Below are 21,465 nucleotides of genomic sequence, written 5' to 3' on the forward strand. Positions count from 1 at the left end.
AGCTGACCTGTCTACAGACCGCTGTCCCGTTGCCTCAGAGCGGGTAGCTTTCCAGAACAAAGGACACGGAAGACGGGACGTTACTGTGGCCGCTGCGACCGCAGGTAACGGACGCCACCCGCGTGCAGGGGCACGGTGGGCACAGCGGGGAGAGGCCTGGGAGAGGCCCGGAGCCTAGAGCCGCCGCCCCTCCACCAGGGCCGCAGGGCCGAGAGCTGACCCCCAGGTCTTTGTTTGGCTGAAGCGCATTCACTACGCAAAGCAGCATACGTTGTCAGTATCTCTGTGTTTAATTACAAAAGTGTGCAAAACAACACAAACCTAAATGACCAAAATAAGTTAACAGATAAGAGAACCATCATCTTGACGTGAAACACAGCGCAGAGAACCCTCCGTCCGTTCATTTGACAACTGGGATCTGAAGCTCCTCCAGAGCTGGCAAGGGGCCTGAGGACTGGGAATCTAACACCACAGCTTCCCACGGGCGCGGTCCCGACCTGGGGGCGTCCCCACCCCGCCCCCAACAGCCACAGGCCCAGGGCCTGGGGCGAGGACAGAGCCCGAGGGCCAGACCAGCACTGGCAACCCAAGAACAACCCTGGACGACAGCCACTGGCAGTGAGAGAAGGGGCACTTGCCCCCAGGCACCCCCTTGGGGCAAAACCAGCCAGGACCTCCATCAAGACTGAGCTGAGGACGCTGTCTGGCCTGTAGCCTCATGCCTTTGGGACCAAAACCCACTACAAGAAAAAAAAACAAGAACAAAATCTACCCCACAATGAAAGAAGATAAAACCTCCTTTCCCTCGTTGGAAAAGAACAAAGCAGAGCAGGTCAGACAGAGGGTCTCGGCTCCTGGGGCGGGAGGCACGTCTGACCCGGGCCTCGGCCTGCAGCTCCCGCGCCCCGGGGCTCCGCAGCACGCGGGCATCTCGTTTAGTGCACAGAATCTCAATCAAAGTGGCACAAGCTGCTTCTTTGAAAAAAGATGTTTATTAAACAATTTTAATCGTCATAAAATGACTAAAATGGGTTTTAAAAATTAAGGCTCTTCTCTTTCTGTGGATTGCCAGAACAATGTAAAAATGATACCCATCAACCCTGCTGCACGCGCGGTTCCTAGAGTTAGGGTTCACAGATTCCTAAACCTCTGATGATCAGGATAAAAAACGGGACTCTAAGTGGCAGCCGACGGCCGCCCGTGCCGGACGCTGGGCAGGCGCACGGTGCTCTAACTGAGCAGGTAAGCAACAACATCCCGGAGAAAGCAGAAGTTTTAATTTGAGCTGTTAAGTCCGTGTCTCCCCACACTGTCATGATTTTCCTAAAATCAAATAGTCTAAGACAGGAGCACTAACTTTGGGACTCTATTTACTCCCAGGAGGGTGACTGACTTGGCTGGCAATTAGTTTGATTATATTTTTTTAAACGTTCTAAGGTGAATTATCAAATGATTCAGAATTACATGGCATGCAGTCTCCAAAATTATGGCTCTGATGCGTTTAGATTTACATTGGGAAGAAGGGTCATCCATCCATTGTACGCCCACCCCTCCCGCAAGAAAAGACCTACCTACGGAGCTCCCCTCGGGCGCAGCATTAAGGGTTCAAACTCACCACCTTCCCAGGCCGCCCCCACGTGCAAACAAAGCCCTCCTGACACGCGGTGACCACACAGTCTTCAAGGAAAATCAGCACAGTCAGCCGCTCGTGTGCGATCTTTTTACAGATGAGCGGCTCTAACAAGGGCACGTCTTCCATCCGAGGGCACAGAGGTGTCCCCAGGGTTTTCGCCGGGTCCGTTCTGGTTTTGTGAACCAGGTTCAGTCTGTCGCTGCTCTTGCTAGAGATGTGTCCCATGCTGTGGTTCCGCTTGTGGTCTTTCTCATGGTGCCGGTCCTTCCGGTCGTGCAGGGAGAGGGTCGCGAACTTGCTGACCCCAGACGCGATGGCCCCGTCGGCGACATTGCTCTTGCTGCCCGTGCTGGCGACGGTGGAATGTGGGAGGCTGTTGGACCGCGGCAGAGGGGGGGGCGCCGAGCTGCCGGGAGTCGTGACGCTGTTCCCGGTGCTCCCGGCCGGGGGGCTCGTGGCGTTCATGACATTCGTGTGTGTCCGCGCCCTCGAGAGGGGCTGGTGAGGGAAAAGGATGTCTTCCGTGAGGTCCCACAGGCAGAGCTGCGTGTCCTGGCCCACGGAGCCAAACCGATACGTGACGCTGACCGGGCGGCTCTCCGTGGAGTTCCTCTTGGACAGCCGGGACTGGGTGCTGTTTGCTCGGTCTCTGCCGAAGTGGAGCAGGTCCTGAAAGTCCTCGTCGCTGCCGCTGAACTCCATGGGGTCGCCCTCCTCCACACTCGTGGTGTAGGGGTCGAACGCCACCACGCTGACCCAGGACTTGTGCCCGTGGCCCCGTGCTATGACGCGGCCGTCCGCGAAAGACCAGACTGTCACCAGGTCGTCCTCCCCGCCCGTCACGATGTACTTGCCGTCCGGGCTCCAGCACACACACAGCAGGCCCCCGAAGTAGCTCTTCATCGTGCCATGCAGCTCCACGGAGTCAAAGCTAAACACCCGCAGAAACCCGTCCTGGCTCACGCACGCCAAGAGCTTGCCGTCCGGGGAGAAGGCGAACTCGTTGAGGGCCCCCTCGCCCACCGTCCACTTGAGGAGGGGGTTCCTCGTGGACTTGCTCTTGCACGCGTGCACGGCGAAGCCCTCGCCCTGCTTCAGCAGCTGGTAGTGGGGGCCGGTGGCGCCGCACGCGTGCTCCACGTTATACAGGTACATGCTCCCGCTCGAGTGGGCTGCTAGGAAAAGGCTCTCCGAGCCGGGGACCCATCTGACACAGGTTACTCGGGACTTGTCTATGAGTCTCTGTGAAGACAAAGGAGAACACGTTACCACAGGGAAGCTCAACGGGCGACGTCCCAGCAAGAAAGCTGGGCTGCTGCTGCGTGACAAGGGACGAGTCATCGGCCACACCACCCTCTCCTGTGGCCGACCAGGCCAGCCAAGAACCTTCTGGGCACATGCACAATGACCCTCTAGAACCTCTCTGGATGTGGGGCCACGCCAGACACTGGGACACGCTGGAGGGGACAGCCACTGAGCGTGTGTCATCTCCCCCGCCAGGAGGGCCAGGGTCTCAGTCACTGCGCGGCTGCCTCGGCGTGGGGCCCCGGGAGAACCTCGTGGTTCTTGCTCCTCGTCACCACCAGTCACGTGCAGACCACACTCCCAGGTGGGGGGCCCCTGCCAGCAGCTCACAGGACTTCAACACACACCCCAGGTCCCACTGCGGCCCTGGAGGCTGGGACACTTCCTCTGGAGAAGGTGGTGTTGAAAGGCAGACGGGGCTCACTCGGGAGGACAGGCCCGGCACCGCTCCTCTGCTCCATGCCCACGGGGCTCACAGACCACCTAGGTCTTTAACAGGCACAAAGTAGGAGAGTCTGTCCTCGAAACCAGGAAGAACAAAAGGCCAGAAGTAAAATCCACCCAAAGGCACCAGTGCCGTCCCTGCTGACATTGCCGGGGCCACAGCATGGTGGCCTCCACAGGCTGGCCCTCTTGTCCCCAGATCACGGCGACAGAGGCCACCCTGAAGTCCCACACTCTCCTCAGACACTGACTGCAAACACCGTCTGTGGCCCCCTCCAGCCTTCCCCCAACTGGCTGGGACGCAGAACCGGCCAGAGCAAAGCACCATCCCCTGCCACTCTGCCCTGCACCTGCCATAGCTGCACTGTCTCTGAAGGTGACAAACCCAAGATGTTTCCGGGAGACTCGTGACCAGGCGAGCTGCTGTGAACGTCAAGCCCCAGGAGGCAAGGGGCCGGCAGACCCTCAGCAGGCAGGCCTGGGGGCTCGGCCCACGGGCTGGGCAGAGGCTGGTCAACAGCAGGGGCTGCTGCTTGTCACTCCGCAGTGCCACAGCCGCAGGATGGCACGGCCGCCCCTCACTGTAACAGAGGCGGCACGCGGCCTGGGGACACTGTCCACATTTTCGTCCCCTGCCTGTGTGGCGAGCAACCTCTCTAAGGCACCTGACCTATGCTAGTTACACCAACAGCCTGAGAGCCCAGCGCTGCCCCACGGGGCCGCCACTGCTTCCTTCACACGGGGTCACGGAGAACTCGCGAGGCCAAGCCAGGCCTTGCTGCCCAGCCAAGGTGACGGGCCTGCCAGCCCAGGGTCTAGGGGTCGCCACGCGCACCCCCGTGGGGTCCTGGTCAGGCAGCGACGAAAGCTGGCCCGGCCTCGTCCCAGCACCTCGGCTCTCGGCCCCGCGCCTCCCACGTGCCACGCCCATGTCAGACCTGTCCGCCTGAGACCGCTCCACCGCTGCTCCATCACGCGCGCCACATTTAAGGACAGACACAAGCCTCCAGCACCAGGGCCAGGAGAAAGTTTTGTTTTGGCTTAAAGAAACACGCCAGTTCCGTTAGAACAGGAGACGGCAGTGCCCCGCGACTCTGCGGGAAGAGGGACAGTCACGGCCCACGAGCGAACGAGCACTCCCGGCCATGGCGCCCATGACGAAGTGCACCGAGACTGCCACGCAGACACGCGGCTGGGCCCCGCGAACAAAAGCCTGGCCCACGCTCCGTGTCCGGCCGGGCCCTGCGTGCACTCAGCGCTGAGAACTGGGCACACCCAGCGGCACCATCGGCCTGGCCGGGCGTGTGCTCACACACGGGGGTTAAGTATGTGTCGCCCAGGGCACTGGGGTCACAGCCACGTCAGGACAACCTGGGACCTCCTCCACACGCAGGCCCCGCATGAGCTCTGCCATCTTTACCGTAAGGTCAGCTCTCGTTTCCCTTGACTGGGTAACACACTCAAATGTCACATCAAGCGTGCTGGCACTGCTAGTGCCCTCCCTGCGCCCCCACCAGAGAGCACACCGCGCACAGCCCGCACCCTGCCCTCTCACCGGGAGGCTTCTGCGCACCGTCCGCACGGACACAGGACACAGAGGGAGCCCCCTCGCTCCTCCCCCCTGCAGAGCACGCGATGGCGAGAATGCCGTGTGTTTCAGAGCCCCCGCTGACGGGACACTCACGCAGCACTCAACACCCCTGCGCCTGGGCCGGTCCCGGTCCCATGAACATGCCTACAGCGTGAGGTCCAGTGGGGCAGCTGGGTGAAAGGGACACACCTTTTTACTTTTTTAAAGACTTATTCATTTATTTTTATTTATTTTAAAGATCTTATTGATTTGTTTTTAGAGAGAGGGGAAAGGAGAGAGAGGGAGAGAAACACCAACGTGTGGCTGCCTCTCATGTGCCACCAACTGGGGACCTGGCCCGCCACCCAGGCCTGTGCCCTGACTGGGGATCGAACCAGCGACCCTTAGGTCTGCAGGCCTGCACTCAGTCTGCTGAGCCACACCAGCCAGGGCAAGGATGCACATTTTTATAGACACTAAAGAGTCACCTCCCACAGAGGACACAATTCTGTTCCCATCAGCAAGGCAAACAGGAGCAGCCATTTCCCCAGAGGACAGCAGACATCGCTGCCACGTCACCTGCCAGGAAACAGGCTCAGGGAGGTCAGCACACCTGCCTGGAGTCCCACTCACCCCCTTCCCCCACAGCCCACCTCCCATGCCCAAGGACCCCACCAAGTGCAGACTGAAAGTGACTGAACACAGCGCTCTGCACTGTGCACGGTGGGCGCTGTCACTGGCCTGCCACGGCTGCTGGTGCGACCATGCGGACAGGGACAGGCTCTCCCAGTCACTGTTCCCTGAACGACACAGTGTGACCACAACTGACGCAGCAGGTACACTGTGTCAGGTGTCACGGGTAGCCTCGAGGTAGTGTCCTGTCTGCGGGAGGATGTGCGTGGGCTACACGCCAACATTACACGCCTGACACCGGGGCTGAGCCCCATGGGGTTGGGCTCCGAGAGCCAGGGCCCCACAGCCACCGGGGGACGGCTGTGTCCGCGTCTCCCATCGCGTGGCACTGCCCCGTTCTCTCCTGAGTGCAGCCCACATGCCAGGCACTGACGCAGCACGGGCTGGACAGACAGCCCTCCGGGGTGGCACTGACCCTCGAGGGATGAGCAGACGGTGACGCTTACAGCGCTTCAGCGCCAGGGTGAGAACAGGCCACGGGGACGGGGCTGCAGGGGTCCCAGGCTCCGACAGAGGGCCCAGAAAGGCCTCTCCAGGGCAGCAAGGGTGGCGGGTGCAGAGGGCGGGCTGAGGACGTGGGCAGGAGCGTCCTGCGCAGGGAGGAGCACCGACAAGGACGCCGAGGCAGCGGGAGCAGCAGGCACCGCGTGTCCTGAGTGACGAGGGGACCCGTGTGGGAAGCGCACTGGGCGAGCAGAACGCTCACCTGTTCTGGCTGGAGCACCTGAGCAGGGACGGGGACTCAGGTCTGGAAGCGCGAGCTGGGACGTGGGGCCACCCCGTCCCAGGCTCCGGGGCTCGGGCTGGTCGGAAGCGGCTGCGCCGAGCGCAAACGACACGGGCCTTGGAAGACAGAGAATGACGGGGCCAGAGTGCGCGTGTCCCTATCAAGTGCTCTGGACGCTGAAATCGTACTGCGGACACACTGGGTGACGTAGAATGTCGCTGCGCCTACTTTTTACTGATTGACTGTGGCCAGAAGTTAAAACCGCCCTGGTGGCTGACGTCCACTCTGCCGGCGGTCTGCTGCACACAGCAGGGCACCGGCCTCCTGAAAAGGGACACGGCCGACAGAATGGAAGGTGGGGTGGGGTGGGGTGCAACAGTCAGAGCCCTGACACCTGTCCATGGCCCTGAAACTGGACCCGCGGCTGGGTGGCAGCTGGGGGAGAGGAGGTGGGGGAGGGAAGGGCGACGAGGGGTCCATGGCTCTGAGCCTGAGGGACACACAGGCGGAGAGAAAAGGACAGGGAGGGTGACTGAGCTGGGGAGAAACCCAGGTGTCCTCACCTTGTCGGCAGCTAACGAGAGCGAGGGGAAGTCGAGGAACAGAGAGCGCCAGTGAGGAAGCTGTAACAAGGGGGAAAGTGAGGTGAAACCCTAAAACCCTACCTACAAGCAGCGAAAGAAAAAACAGGAAAGGACCCAGAAGTCCACGAGGAGAGGGCGGGGCGGAGAGGCCAGGAGCTCTGTCTGGGCATCAAAATTTCCCCCCGTCGGGGCAGGTCAGGGGGCAGGACGAAGAGGCCCAGAGAGGAAGTGCCCTGGGGCGGGCGGGCGGGCAGGGCAGCCAGTCTGGGACCAGGAGGAGAGAGAAGTGGATGGGAGGACAGCCACGGGAGGGGGCGGGGCAGCAGGGAGACCGAGCCACTAAGGTCTCTGTGAGGTCACCGGCACAGTCACTGGGCTTTCCAATCAAGAGTCAAATTCCAAAACGCCGCAAAGCTTATTTTTATAATCACTTTCATGAAAACCAGAAACAAAATCTGGACACTCCTGTGCTGAGGTCTCCCCTTCGGGGGGCTCCCACACCCTTGCCTCTCCCCAGCCCTTGCCTGCAGCCGCCGCGTCCCCTGTTCCGAATGCCGCGGGAACTGCCTCTTGGGAGGGTAACCCAGTGAGAAGCACACGGGAACCCCGCCCACGTGACCGCCGGCACTAACAGACAAGCTTCTCTAACTATACTCAACTCGGGCAGAGGGGGCAAGAGGAAAACCCCGCGGCCACGCGGATGCGTCACCCCCGCGTGAGGCTTTCTGAAACACTGGGCTCCCTTCCCTTTCGCTGCTGCCGCGTAACCAGCAGAAGTTCTTTTGGGGGGCGTGAGTATGCTTTTCATAATGCAGGTTTAATTTTTAACAGAAGCCCTGAAACAAACAACTCAGAAACCGCAACAGCCACTGGAAAGGCCTCACAGAGCTGGGGCGGGGGCACCCTCGGGGCAGAGCAGGGGAACAGGTCCCCTCGGACGTCGCTCATATCGATGCTCGGACTTTAGGGAGCGCGTCAGTATGTGCGCATGTCCTCCCTTTGATTAAAAAAGGCAACAACAAAAACAAAACTACCAGGACGCAGGGCACCGGACAGACGCTGCAAGGCCAAGGCCGGGCCCCCCACGGCGCGGGGACAGGAGGAGCCTGCAGCTGGAGGGCTGAAAGGGGTCACAGCCGTGGGCTGGCAACGGGGACCAGGAGTCAGGGCCCCTCTGTGCCCGAGCTGGGCCTGATCTAAAGGGCCTACTCAGCGGGCGGGCCCCGGCCTCGAACCTGTGACGAGGAGAAAGGAAGTCGGGAACGAAGCATCTTACTACACGTCGATCATGAAAGGAGCTGAGATGTAAGTTCTCCTTAGACGTTACGTTTTACTCAATAATGAAAACGCACATGAAAACCTCTGAGGCTGCTGGCCTGCGGCTGCAGCTCTGAAATGAGCGAGTGCAAAGATAAACGAGGCTCAGTTTATAATCACAGAGACCCCGTCCCTGTCACTCCTGCTCCCCAACACAGCCAACTGGCCACGGGTCAGAAAAAGCCAGCCCAGCCCCCTGCCCCTGGAGGGCCTCACACAGGCTGGGTGCTGGCGGGCTGCTCAGGGCCCTGGAGGCTCTTCCATGCTGCGGGCTCCGTGGCGGGGGGCCTGCCACCGTGCGCGGACCGGCTCCCAGGCCTTCTCAGGGGCCTGAGCCGCACGAGGGCCGCCAACAGAAGCCTAGGACCCACTCTGAGATGGAAGGAAGCAGAGTGCCAGGAGGCCTGCAGCCCGCACTCGCCGGGGGAGGCCAGCAAGGACGGCACACCTTCCGCAGGCTGGCACGGGTCTCTGGTGGGACTGGGACCGCGGGGAGCAGCCTGCAGGCCTCTGCCAACTGCAGTGACCGGCCCAGGGCCAGGCTGGGCTGGGAGACAAAGGCTGACAAAGGGACAAGTCAGCAGGCAGCACTGTGGGTAACAGGTGACACCCCCCCACACCCCGGGTACCGCTCAGTGTTTCTAGACACAGGTGTTATCATTGTTTCATCTTCTAAATCCCGGGGGGGGCGGCGGGGGGGGAGACCATTGCACATGTGCTCCAGTCCCACACACAACTCCTCTGCTCCCAATCCGAGGCGGCCTTCTGGACCCACGCCCCCGTCCACGCACACGCGTGCTCTCTTTTCACATACGAGGCACCTCCAGAAAGGCAGCGCTAGTCACAATCACCACCACCGGGGACATGTTGTGCAACACACGTGTGTCACCACGGCAGGGGCGCGCTGGTGAGTGTCAGGCAGACCAACCGACTGACGGACAGACACCACAGTCGTGATAAGCAGCCCCATCCTCAGCCTCGCCCATGAGGAGTGTCTGTGTGGTGTCCCGCTCTTACCTTCTTGTCCTGGAAAATTATTTGTTTCTCCTTAAAAACTGCCAGCATCTCGCCGCCTCCCAAGAAGCTGGGTCCCCTTTTCCTGGAACCTGACTGAGCACTCAGCCATCACAGCCCCCCAGCCAGCGGCCAGGGCAGGTGGTGCTGGCCCCAGGCCCCGCCTCGGGGCCCCAGGTACCCAGCCACCGGTCCACGGGGATGAGCCAGCTGCTCTCAGAGCGCCTTTGGAGACAGGAGGTGTGGGCCGGGCGCTCGGAGAACAAGCAGGGCCTGGCCCGGCACTGCTCCTGCTCTCACCGCTTTCTCCACAGACCCTCTAACCTCACGGCTGTGACTACCACTCACACGCTCACCACTCCCACGCGTTCACCTTTCCCGGCCCCTCGAGGTTAACAAGTACAGACCGGAACCGTGATCTCCCCCGCACTCCAACAGCCACTTGTCCCGGTCCTACCCAGCGCGATGCAGTGACGGCCAGCAACCCACGGGCTGGGCCTCTCTCCCCGACTCAGCTCCGAATAGCAGCCAGGCTCACTCCCAAAAACGCTACCTGGCCGCCTCGTGCTCCTACTCCCTTCTAGGAGACGCCCAGCCTAGGCAAAGGCACAGACCTGGGCCAGACACCGCGTGGCCTGGCCCCCAGTTCACGCCACGCTCCCCAGGCGCACTGCCTCCTCTCGGCTCTTCCCAGCCTCGCGTCTCTCTCAGGCCCCCGTCTCCTGCTGCGCCACAGGCACCGTCTGCTGTGAGCGTGTGCGCGCCGCAGGGCAGGGCTCATCTGCCGCCGCGGACCCGTGCCAGGCACACGGCAGGCAATCAGGTCTGCCAGATGAAGACAACCGGGCGCGCCTCCGGGCCAAGCCCTGGGCGCTCACCTGCACAGTCACGAAGGCTGCCTCCCCGGTCCTGCTGCCTTCCCTCCAACCCACCTTCCCCAAGCGCCGACAGAGCGCTAAAAGGCACACGTGACCTGTCACGCCCCAAGGAAAAGCCCACAGGCCCTCCCCAGCCCCCCCCCCCATCGGGGCCGAGCTTGTCCGCAGGCCACACGAACTTCGGGAGGGGCTGCAGCTTAGCTGTCCGGGTCTGGCCCCGGCCCCGCGCCCCCCCCCCCGTCCCCCCCCACCCGCACGCGAAGTGGTCTTCTCCACTCTGAGGGCCTCCCTCCCCCTCCCCTCCAGCGCCTGGGCGTCTCCCGAGAGCCAGAGCGCCACACGGCCTCTGGAAGCCTTCTCGGGCCTCTGCCGCGGAGCTGCGCGTGGGCCTTGTGCTGCCGTGTCTGATACACGCTGCAGAGTGGGGTGCGCACAGTCCGCAGCGCTGCGCTAACGCGTGGCCCGGCACCGTCTGTCCACCTCGCCGCACGAGAGCCCCCGGGAGGACGAGGGCCACCCATCCTGTCACCACAGTGCTGGGGCTGGCAGTCGGGGCCAGGAAGAGCCTGTGGAGTTAATTCCCAGTTTCAGGTCTGTCACCAAGATGCCCCTGATCCGGGCAGGTCACTCGCTTGCTGTCACACGGGGGCTGCCGTCCCTGCCCCTGCACAGAGGGAACACAGAGAACACTCGCACCCCAACGCACCGCGTGAGCGCGGCGCCAGCCACCGTTCCCGCGCTGAGGAACACCCCTCCGACGGCCCTGCTCGTAGCCACGCTGACCGCCCTCGCAGGAAAATGCCATCCACACGGCCTGAGGACGTCCTTACTGGGAAGGACAATCCATTCCAGCCTCAAGCTCTAGATGCCAGGCTGGCACTACCCACGCGCCGGCCCCACCTCTGACCAGACCCTTTCAGACGCAATGGAGAGAGGGGACGAGGCAGCGCGGGCTCAGGCCCCTGGGAGCGAGGAGGCGCTTCTTAGCTGCAACGTCCAGGTGCCCAGCGCGAGGGACGGGTCTGGCTGGCGCACCTGCGTGCTCGTGGGGCCCCCGAGATCCCAGGGCCCCGTGGTCCCCAGCCCCCGCCCTCCCCGGGCGGGGACACACAGGCGCCTTGTTCTCTGAGCGGCATTCCGTGCCATCCTCGGCTGAGCCGCCTCTCGACCTTGTTTCCATGGCCCTGGCACCTCCCTCTCAACAACATGCCCCCCCTCGCCACAGACACGACCCACAGGGCATCCCAGGTCACCAGCTCTACCAGCCGCACAGAGGAGGCTGGTTTTTCACTCGTCCCCCCACCAAAGGGAGATTCAGCTGACCGAGACCCCACTTCCTCAGGTCATAGTCATAAGATATCTAGGAAAACAGAATAATTTTCTGCTTAAAATTTTTAAGTGGAAAACGGAATTAAATACGTCTGCTCTACAGTCTGCCGACCCAGGCGAACTCGAAGGGAGGAGGCACGTTCAGAAGCCTCCCCAGGCCCCGGCAGGCCCACAGCAGCACCGCGCCGGCCCTGGCGTGCGTGGACAGAGCAGACCACATCGACCACACAAGGATCAGCACTTGAACTGCAACTTGTCAGGGTGAACATTCTTCCCCAAACAAAACTATTTCTTAAAAACTAGAATCCATAATGTGCTTCTGTTCCGAGATAATGGTGCTAAAATCATGCACAAGCACAAACCCACTTGTCCTTTGTGAGAAGGGGGGTCCCGTGACCTGGCCTGGTCAGGTCAGGGACCCAGGACTTGTAACCCAGCCAGCCTGCCCCATCTCCACGGCCTGGGACAGTCATACGGACTCACAGATGGGAGGACACCGAGCACGTTCCAGCAACACATGGGGCCAGAGAGTCGCTCCAACAGCTGCGACAAATATCACCCACCTGGCAGCGTCTACCTGCCACGTGACAGTCCCGACATGTTCCTGAACAGGCGGCTCGGACAGCTCAGCTCCTTCCAGAAGGAAACTGAAGATACCAGAAACCCCGGTCCACACTACAGCACTGGCAAAGGCTACGCCGTGTGATCCAAGTCTAAGTGCCCGGATTCCCAACTGTGTCAGAGGTGAGTCTGCAGCCAATAGTTTTAAGAGCAGAGGAACCCCTCCTTGGCTGACGCAAAGCTGTAAGTACAGTGTGAGCCCCCGGAGGAAGCGCCTTCAAGTCCTTTGGTCTGTGTGACAATTCCCAGTGATGTGGATGAAGCTGGAACCCTGGGTTTTCTTATTTAAATGATAATCCTCGGGCCGCAGTCTCACCCTCCCTCCGTCACAACAGGCTTAGAGCAGCCACCACGGGCACCCGAGCGCGCCCCATAAACACCGCAGAACGGCCACCCCGGGAAGAGCTGGTCAGAGGCAGCCAGCGCAGCCACCCGCTGAAACCAGGGCCACGCTGGGCAGGACCACGGAGCGCGCGCGGGACAGGCTCGGGTTTGGGCTCGGGGTGCAGAGGCCACTCCCCTTGGTAAGGGACAAGAATTCTTAAAGGGTTCTTAGCAGCTGAGACAGGGTGCTACTTACTTCCTCATTAAATAGTTTGCTAGTTTCTTTTTTGATTGGGTCTATAAGCTGGACTTGGCCTGCCGAAAAGCCCACTAGGAGAGAGACACTTTCTGCTGTGGCTGTTAGGTGGTTGAAGTCATGACAAGTAGGCTGTGTTCCTTTGTAAATCCTTTTATCTATTGGTTTACTCAAGTCAGCAGCCTGGAGGAGAGAGAGAAAAACACACACAGTAAACAGCACGTTGAGATGAGGACTCAAGTCACACTATTTCATACTCCACTATGATGTCCCATCTTAAATACAAAGGTATTTAAAATACTTTTTCAGGTTTTAGCATTTTATCAAAGCACTTTAACATACCTTAGCCCATCTGACATTGTTGGACCACCCAGAAAATGTTTATAACTGTTACTTTCACAGCTTATTCCTTGAGATACTAAATTCAGTAGCTGCAAAATGCAATCGAAGCATCTTCTTCTAAGATAGAACCTCTAACCACACAGAAGCTCCACGGCACCCACACGCGCATGAGTGAGTTACCTGTAGCCCAGGGGTGCTCAAAGTGTGGTCCCCAGACCAGCAGTGGCGGCAGCGGCGTCACCTGGAAACTCAGAAACGCGCACTCTCAAGCCCTCCCAGACCAAAAGAATCCAAAACCATGGGGGTGGGCCCCGAACTGTCCAGAAAGCCTCCGGGGTGATCTGACGCTGCCCCACTGCGGCGAGACCCACTGCGTGAGCAGCCTCCATGCCAGCCCGTCCTCCCTCTGCGTCACTCTTAGGCAACTCCCCACTGAGCCCACACCCACTCAGGTGCAGGACACGCACCATCTCTCACCCTTACAGTGACCCTTCAAAGTAGCGAACACTCCCCCACTTTACAGATGAGAAAACAAGCTTCAGGACGTTAAATAACTCAGCCAAAGTCACCGTACCTACCTAGCAGGTGGAAGGGCTGGATCTGAAACCCAAGTCTGTTGACCATAAAGGGGACAGGGAGAAAATGCAGCCACACACCCCAAAGGCAAAAGCAAATGACTTTGACTTGGGCTAAAATGTGACTTTGCAATGCACCTCCCTCCTTTCAAAGCAAGAATCTTTTCTTCAGGGAAATGTCCCATGCATGCCCGTGTGCTGGGCTGTTGTTGACACAGAGGACCACAGCCACACACACACACACGTTTGAAAATCACGGGTGGAGACACCTGCGGCGCTGACCGCGTCCTCAGGCCGCGCGGCCCTTCCCTACTGACCACCCCGGCCCCGCGCTGGTGCGGAGTATTTTTCCTTCCGAGGAGGCCTGTGCGCTGTGCTGAGTGTTCTAACATTTGACTTTTCAGATAACAAATACAAATACTAAGAAGAAAAGAGGACCTCAAAAGACAGGCATTTTTGAGCAAACTCATAGCCTGAGCCTTTGAAAGCAGGGCCCTGAGTGGTACGAGGTGGAGCTCGGGGTCCGTGGAGCTCAGGGTCCGCGGACCCTCCCCCAGCTGCACCTCTGGCCAACAGGGCGGAGAATCTGCTCCATCCACCTGCTGGGACCGTGCGGAGGGTGAACGAAGGGAGCACCCAGGGGAGAGCCTGGAGAGGGGCCAGCGGGGAGGGAGTCAGTGCCGGCCGGCTGGCAGTGGGGCAGGGGCAGGCAGGTGGTAGAAGCCACAGGACCAGAAAGGGGCCCTTCACACAGGACAGCGCCCCCGCCCCCAAGGAGGGACAGCAAATCACCTCACAACAAGGAGGGCAGCGGCAGAAGTAAAAGTAGCTCAAAATAGAAAACAAGACACACGGGCAGCCAGAGACAAAACTCAAATTCAAAATATGAGCAAGTTAAACTGTATCATGATCTGTCAGCACATACGATTCTGGAGATGTTTTAATAAAAGTTTGCTTAGGGAACCTTCCCCCCTAAAAGAATATAGCTAACATTACACACTGAAATAAAAAACCAACTTAAAAGCAAGCCGAGAGTTAACAGAGAAGACACACTGACATAAACGCAGCGAGCAGAAGAACGCACGGCGGTTCTCAGCGACAACAGGGCAAGAAAAGCCCGCTTCCCCAGTGCTGCCCCGAGTCGGAACCCACGGACCGCGCAGCGGCAGGCCCAGGGCGCGGGCGGGCGTGGGCCTCCGGCCGTGGGTGCGCGCGCACAGAGCGGCCCGGGCCGCCCCCACCGCGGCGCTGCCGGCCACACGCTCCGCTGCAGACGTCCTCGTGCCGCCGCGTGTAGGCTCCATCCCGGCCCCTCGTGTGGGCCTTACGGGGGCCGTTCTCTGCAGCTGGGTCAGAGGTGCACAGACACCTCAGTATTTTAAATGCCAGGAGAAAGGCTATTTTTACTCTTAAATCACGTCAATGTTCTGAAAACATCCTGTGAACTAATTTGCTGACGACCTTTCCTCCCGGACGGCAGCGCTCACAGCGAGCAGGCCCGTCACCGGCTGAACAGTCTGCAGGTGACACTCAGTTCAGTAACATGATGGCGGCCTACTGGAGTCACTTTTTATCCACTGATTTTAATTTTAAAAATAGTCTGCATTCTGTGTCTTTTCAGTTTCTTTCCCCAGTAATTCTTTTTTTATTTCACAAAATTTTTTATCGGTCCAAACAGGCTAGGAATCTTAAAGCCCGGTCCTTGGACGCGGCGGGAGGCGCAGCAGCCCAGGGGCGCACAGGCAGGCGGGGCCCGCGGAGCGCCCGAGTGTCTCCTCTGGAAGGCCGCTCCCCCCCCGCCCCCCAATGGCACCGACCCACTAGGACAGCGGAGGTCTGGCCAGGCAGCAGGGCACCTACGCCAAGCGAGGGTCACTGTGAGGCCTGAGTGACCGCTGGGGGCGCGCCCACCAGAACTCGTACCCGTAAGACTCCTCGGAACCACGGACCCCGCCACTGGCACGCGAGCACCCTGGAGCCGGCACACGCATCTCGGACCCGTCCCGTCCTCATCCCTCTTCAGCCGGCCACCAGGCTGCCTCTGTCCCCATGCTGTGCTGCTGCCCCGTTTCCTCTTCCTCCCCTCTGTGGGGGCTGGGGGTGTGCCCACAGGCACTCTGCACTCCCACGCCTTCTCAGTGGTGGTAATACACTACCTGGGCCGCCCCCCTCTCCCACGGGTCAGCAGCCACTCAGGTGGCTTCCCAGGGAGAGGCAGCCTGGCAGGGGGAGAGCCACACTCTGGGGCCAGGCAGGCCGAGCCTCCCGCCGTGCCTTCGCTCTTGGTAGCAGGGTGACCTTGTGCAGGGTGCCCGACTCCCCTCCCCCAGCTCCCCTGCAGGGCGGCCGTGAGGCCTGCGGACAGTGAACAGAAAGCACAGAGGACGCAGTGGCAGCAGCCGGTAGCTACAATTACCCGTTTGTCCCTGTCACACCTTACTTCGGGTCACAGGGCTTCCCAGTGCCCGGCCCACCAGAGCACGGTGCCATACCTAGCAATCCTGCCCTGTGGCTGGGCCGATGCCCCCTCCCTAACAGTGACACCAACTTGTCTTGGGGACACCGTCTGTGCACCAGGAACCTGACACTCGTCATCTCATTTAACCTCCCGGCACTCGCCCAGGTGGCAGCACCCCCCCCCCCCGTCCGTCCCCTAAAGCTGAGCAGCCTGCGCGGGGCGCAAGGCTCACCCCTCCGCTCGCCCCTCACCGCAGGGCAGGCGGGGTGCAGGCGGACCGCCCTCTTTTCTGGCGTCCCTAGTCCGCCCTCCGGGTTGGGAGTCTCCTCTGCCCATTTCCGGGAACCTCACCTCTGGGTTCAGGCCCTGCCGCCTGCAGCCAGCGTTCCCGGCCGCCACGCTCGGGCCGGCTCCTTCCCTCAAGTCTCAAGTCCTTAATTCGTTCCACAAAATTTAGCGTTTAATCACGGATGTGATCACAGTGCTGCTTTATGTCTGTTGTCATCAATTACCACAGAATTACAATTAAGATTAAAGATGGCAATAAAAGCCCCTTTAAGGAGAACTTCTTCATTAACGTCACCGCTTTTCCTTTTCCGCTTTCTGAAGGGTTTTGCATAGATGGGTTTCAGGCACGTTGGGGTTTTTTAATGTTTCTGCATTCTAATTATTGCCAATTATCTGAATTTATACCAAAACCAATTTATTAAGTTATCTTACCAGTGAAATGGTATTTTCTTATTCAGGCCCAGTGGAGTATCCAGTATGTCATAAACACTCAGGATCTGTTGAATGAATGAAACTGCAACTGTTTTGAATTTTTTCAACAGTTAAGATTAAATTTTATCATCATGCTCATTAGTCTCCGCATATGGAGTTCAAGATTACAGATAATTTGTCAGTGTCTTATTCTGAACTTCACAGAAACATTTTAAATGATGGCTCCAAATTCCTTCTACAGAAACAGCTGACTACCACACTCCTCAATAAACACAAATTTTAAAAGGTCGCGTTCCTCTTTTCCTTGGACTTCCAACCCTTTAAGTCCCTGGAAGTCTTTCCGTGACGAACTGCTGAAACATGAGTCGGCGTGGTCGGGGCAGCGCGGCACCCGCGGGCACCCACCTGTCCTGCCCCACGGAGATCTGCAGAAGGAACGCCACGGCCCCAGCTCCACCTTGCCCCAGACCAGCCTGCGCTGCGGGCCACCGCCACGGCCACCCTGCTGAGCCACCAGGCCCGACACGGGGCCCTGAGCCGGGATGGTCTAGCCACCAAAGGGAAGGGCTGCCGCAGGCCCAGCAGGCCCGTGCTGAGCCCTCTGCAGGGGAACCTGCCACCTGCCACCCCAGAGGACACAGAGCCTTGGACGTGACACGAGAAACAGCATAAGATTGTGATACACGGGGGCAATGCAGGTAACAGAGGTGGGCTTTACTTTCCCAAAATCTCTCCTCCTTCCTCATCCAAGAAGCACCTCAGAGAGAACCAGTCACACAGAACTGGCCAGAGTCCTCTTACTGGCAAATGCCCAGCGCAGCCCGGAAGCTCACCGCCTAACCAGACACCACACTTTCCTCCCACACCCCCCCAAGCCTAAGAGCTGCTGCCTCAGTGGGCCCCGCGGCAACCCTGCTGAACGACGGCTGCAGAGCGCAGCCCATGCCGGCCTCCTGGGCTCGGCGCCAGGCTCTTCCCACCCATTTCTGTCCAAGTCCAGCTTCTCCCACACACTCTGCCAAGTCCGTCTTCAGGAGCCTCGGGTCACTCTCCCACGCAAACCCTCCTGGGCTCCGCCAGGCGCGACGTGCTGTGGGCTGAGCACCCTGCCTCGGCACCCCCTCAGGCCTCCGGAACGCTGGCCGCTCCACGCCCTGTGCCTGGGGCCACCTGTGCTACACGCCTCTGGCCTGTCCCCACATCCTTCCCCTGCTCAGAACACCTTCCCCAGCCAGACCCCACCCACTGCCGCTCACGGCAGCACCCACGCCGCTCCCCGCCGATCGCGCCTCCGGGGGCCTCTGCACCTCGGCCAAGTGCTGACCCCTTCGTGCCAAGCCCGCAGCTGTACCTTGTTCGTCGTACCCCAGATACTGCGAAAGCCCAGCTCCTCTGAAGAAGCAACAGAAGAAGTCAGGAGGCGGCTGAGTCACCGGCGGCCTGAGCCGGCTAGTCCACAACAGCCGGAGCGGGCCCAGGGCGCCGAGGCTCCCACGCGCCGCCAGGAAGCCCAGAGCCGGAGTCGTGCCTCTGCTGGCCGGCCTGGCCCGCCTCCCAGACAGCGGGGCCGGGGCCTGGTGTGAACGAGGGGCTCCTGCCCAGGGCCCGAGGGCCCCCTCCTCGGAGAGAAGGGGCCAGCGCCGTCCTGCCGCGCACGCAGGACCCAGTCAGCCACACCACAAGGGCCACTGCGTGGCCTTTCTCGGGGACTTTTCACCCAGGCAGGCTGCGGCTTCCGTGCCCGCAGGGGGAGCCCACAGCCAGGGCACTGGGGGCAGGGGCGAAGGGGGGGCTGGGGAAACACCAGCGCCTTCCAAACCACACAGGCTGAATGAAATGCGGCTCTGACCACTCAGAGCTAAGATGCGTCCACTTTGTGAACAAAGTTCAAGTCCTATTTAACCGATGTTTTCTGCAGAATAATGGAAAGAACCGCGGCTCTCATGACAGCAACACCAAGCACCTCACTGCCCACTCCCGCGCAGGTCACCCACGTAGCTGGTAACCAGCAGCTGTAAGGGCCACACAGGCTCTGGTGGCCAGCCTCCCGTCCTGGACACAGAAACGAACCAGTCTGTGCTGTGACACAGCCGCACACTGCCGTTCGTCCCAGTTTCTAAGTTCAACAGCTGCGTCCCCAAACCCTGCAGAACTGGCACAAACGGTATTTCATGAGACTTAACTCTTATTCTTAAAAAAGGTACCAGGGGTGTTAAAAAGTCACTTCGGCCCTGGCTGGTGTGACTCAGTGGACTGAGCGCCGGCCTGAGAACCAAAGGGTCGCCAGTTCGATTCCCAGTCAGGGCTCAGGCCTGGGCTGCAGGCCGGGTCCCCAGTTGGGGGCATGTGAAAGCCCACCTGACATGGATGTTTCTCTCCCTCCCTTTCTCCCTCCCTCCCCCTCTCTCTAAAAATAAGTAAAAAAAAAAAACCTTTGGGGAAAAAAATAAAAATGAGAAAGAGGAATATTTCTTCCCGCAGAATCCCAGTGTAGGGCATGTTTTCCTTCCAATATAATCTCCCAAACAAGACGCCACCTTCCCTTTCCTCCTCCTTCCTTAGGAACACCCCAGGCCACCCCTGACTAAAAACGACTGTCCCGTGTCCCTCTGACAGGCTCTGAGCCTGGAAGGAGCGCCCACTGCCGCATGCCAGGCCGAGTGAGAGAGAAGGACAAAGAAGCAACCTCCGCACCGAGGCAGAGGAGAGGTGACGGGGGGCCCATCCTCACAGCCCCCCGCAATGGAAGAGGTGCAGGGTCACAAACCGCACAAGACATGCAGAGCGAGGCCTTCAGAGTGAGCCCCTGCGGGGACACCTCCTCCGGGCCCCGCGGTTGGCAAGGTGGTGCCACGGGACGCGCCTTCTCCCCGGCTCGTGCCGTCAGTCCCACGTGTGCCGCCAGAGGGGCTTCTGCTGTGATCACGTGCCACTTTCTCCCAAGACAGCCGGTCACCTTAAACTGTCAGCATGCAAAATCCAGCCCCGCTTTAAAATGAACTGCACAGCTGCTCGGCTGCCACATCTTCGCCCTCTCCCCACTTCCCTCCGTGTCCAGGGCGAGTCTGTCACGACGCGAAATGCCACAGGGCTGCCGCGGGCTTCGTTCTGGCTCGTGAAGTACAGACGGCTTCACTAAAGAAAAACTCTGAGAGGACGTCAGGCAAATACAATTTGCACTCATCCAGACACGAGATCTCATCACCTTAAAATGCGGACATATTCAAATGACCTATTTTTATTAAACCCGTCAGTTAATATGCACAGAACTATGCACTCCTACTCCTAAGGGAACACAACACCTCAAGTGGAAGAAAAGGCACGATGCTTCCACGCCCGCAGCGGACACTCCCGTGACGTTCTTAGAAAACAACTACTCACGGCTGCCCTGAGAGGGGAGGGGCGGGCGCCCACGGCTGTAAAAGTGCGGCCGCGCGCGAGGTGGGACGGCGCCCAGACGCGCCGAGCAGGCCCCTGCTGCTCCCTCGTTCAGGTGGTCCACGCGCTGGCGATGGCTGGCACCACACATACCTGGTTTTAAGCTTTTCTCACTCGAGTTGCGGAGCAACACAAGCATCCATCGGCAGAGGAGCCCCCGTTCAGGGGGAGGGGCCCTGGCGCCCTGTGGGCCCCTTTCCTCGTCCTACCAAGACGCTAAGCCCGGAGGGGGGTGGGGGGCGGCGATCTGCCCGAGATCTCAGAGCCTGGAGCTCTGCTGTCAGCCACCGCACGCTGCCGCTACCTTTTCTCCAGTCGCCCACCTTCAGCTGGACAGTGAACTACTGAACCTGCAACACAGACATTTTCAAAAACTGACGCCAGCGTGTACGAGCGCCTTCACACCGAATGACTGCGTCTGGGAGCCGGTGCACAGCTGAGTTCCCAAACAGAAAGCCCGAGAGGCGCAGAGAACGTCAGGCTTGCCTGACATGGCGAGGGGAGAGCCGCAAGGACACAGCAAAGCCCCCGTCGTTCCGACAGCGAAGCCTCTGCCGCAGCCGGGCCTCCGCTGGAGCACGCGGCCTCCAACCAGCGAGGGCAGCAGAGGGCCGGCCCGCCCTGACTCCTCGGGGGCGAGCACGGGGTTCTCCTTCAGACCAAGTCTGAGAGCACCACGGGCCTCCCGCGGCCCGGCCTCCCCTCCGTAAGCGGCCCAGCCTTCCTTAGGACGTCACTGCTCCCTGGGCCCCCGCGGCAGCAGCCACCGCAGCGTCTCGGGTGCTCCCCCTGCGGGAGTCGGAGCCTGGCCCGGCCCCGGCGGTGTTTCAGGCACTGGCACAGCAGCGCTGCTAACGCAAGGGCGGCAGCCTCAGAGCGTGGACGGGCGCGACGGGCCCCGCCGGGGTGCGGAGCGGCAGCCGCGCCCGCCTCCCATGGGAGTGGGGCTGGCTCGGCCTTTAGGCGCAGCAATGCGGCCCCTTGCAGCGAAAGCCCCCTTTCCTTCAGACACGAATTCAACTCCTAGGAATCTACCTCTAGGAACTGCTTTTCAGGCGTGTGAACTATTTATAACAGCTAAAAGCTGGCCAGATACAAAGGTTCATCCACAGCAGATAAGACGCACGGCGGGCCCCATGCAGAAGGCCAGCCCTGGGGCCAGGCAGAGAACACACACAGGGTCTCAGGCATGATCTCGAGAAGCACATACTAACTAACGGCATTTACCGAGTTCAAA

The 21,465-nt window shown here is 60.2% G+C and overlaps 1 protein-coding gene across 3 annotated transcripts in view; it reads right to left on the bottom strand.

Annotated features, from left to right (window-relative positions):
• Nucleotides 1-973: 973 nt before the first annotated feature.
• Nucleotides 974-21,465, bottom strand: part of WDR20 (WD repeat domain 20) — a 45,492-nt gene continuing 25,000 nt past the window's right edge. For 2 of the 3 annotated variants that reach the window (XM_090265595.1, XM_090265597.1), the window contains exons 2-3: nucleotides 12,696-12,878; nucleotides 974-2,875 (exon numbers count right to left, since the gene is read on the bottom strand). In XM_090265595.1, coding sequence (XP_090121721.1) covers nucleotides 1,598-2,875; nucleotides 12,696-12,878 — 1,461 coding nt within the window. In that variant the 3' untranslated portion in view covers nucleotides 974-1,597. The remainder of the gene's footprint in view (nucleotides 2,876-12,695; nucleotides 12,879-21,465) is intronic. The other variant, XM_090265596.1, reaches the window with a different exon arrangement.

The sequence above is a fragment of the Furipterus horrens genome, unplaced genomic scaffold, assembly GCF_987537825.1.
Source record: "Furipterus horrens unplaced genomic scaffold, mFurHor1.1.pri manual_scaffold_21, whole genome shotgun sequence".
NCBI classification, from domain to species: Eukaryota; Metazoa; Chordata; class Mammalia; order Chiroptera; family Furipteridae; genus Furipterus; species Furipterus horrens.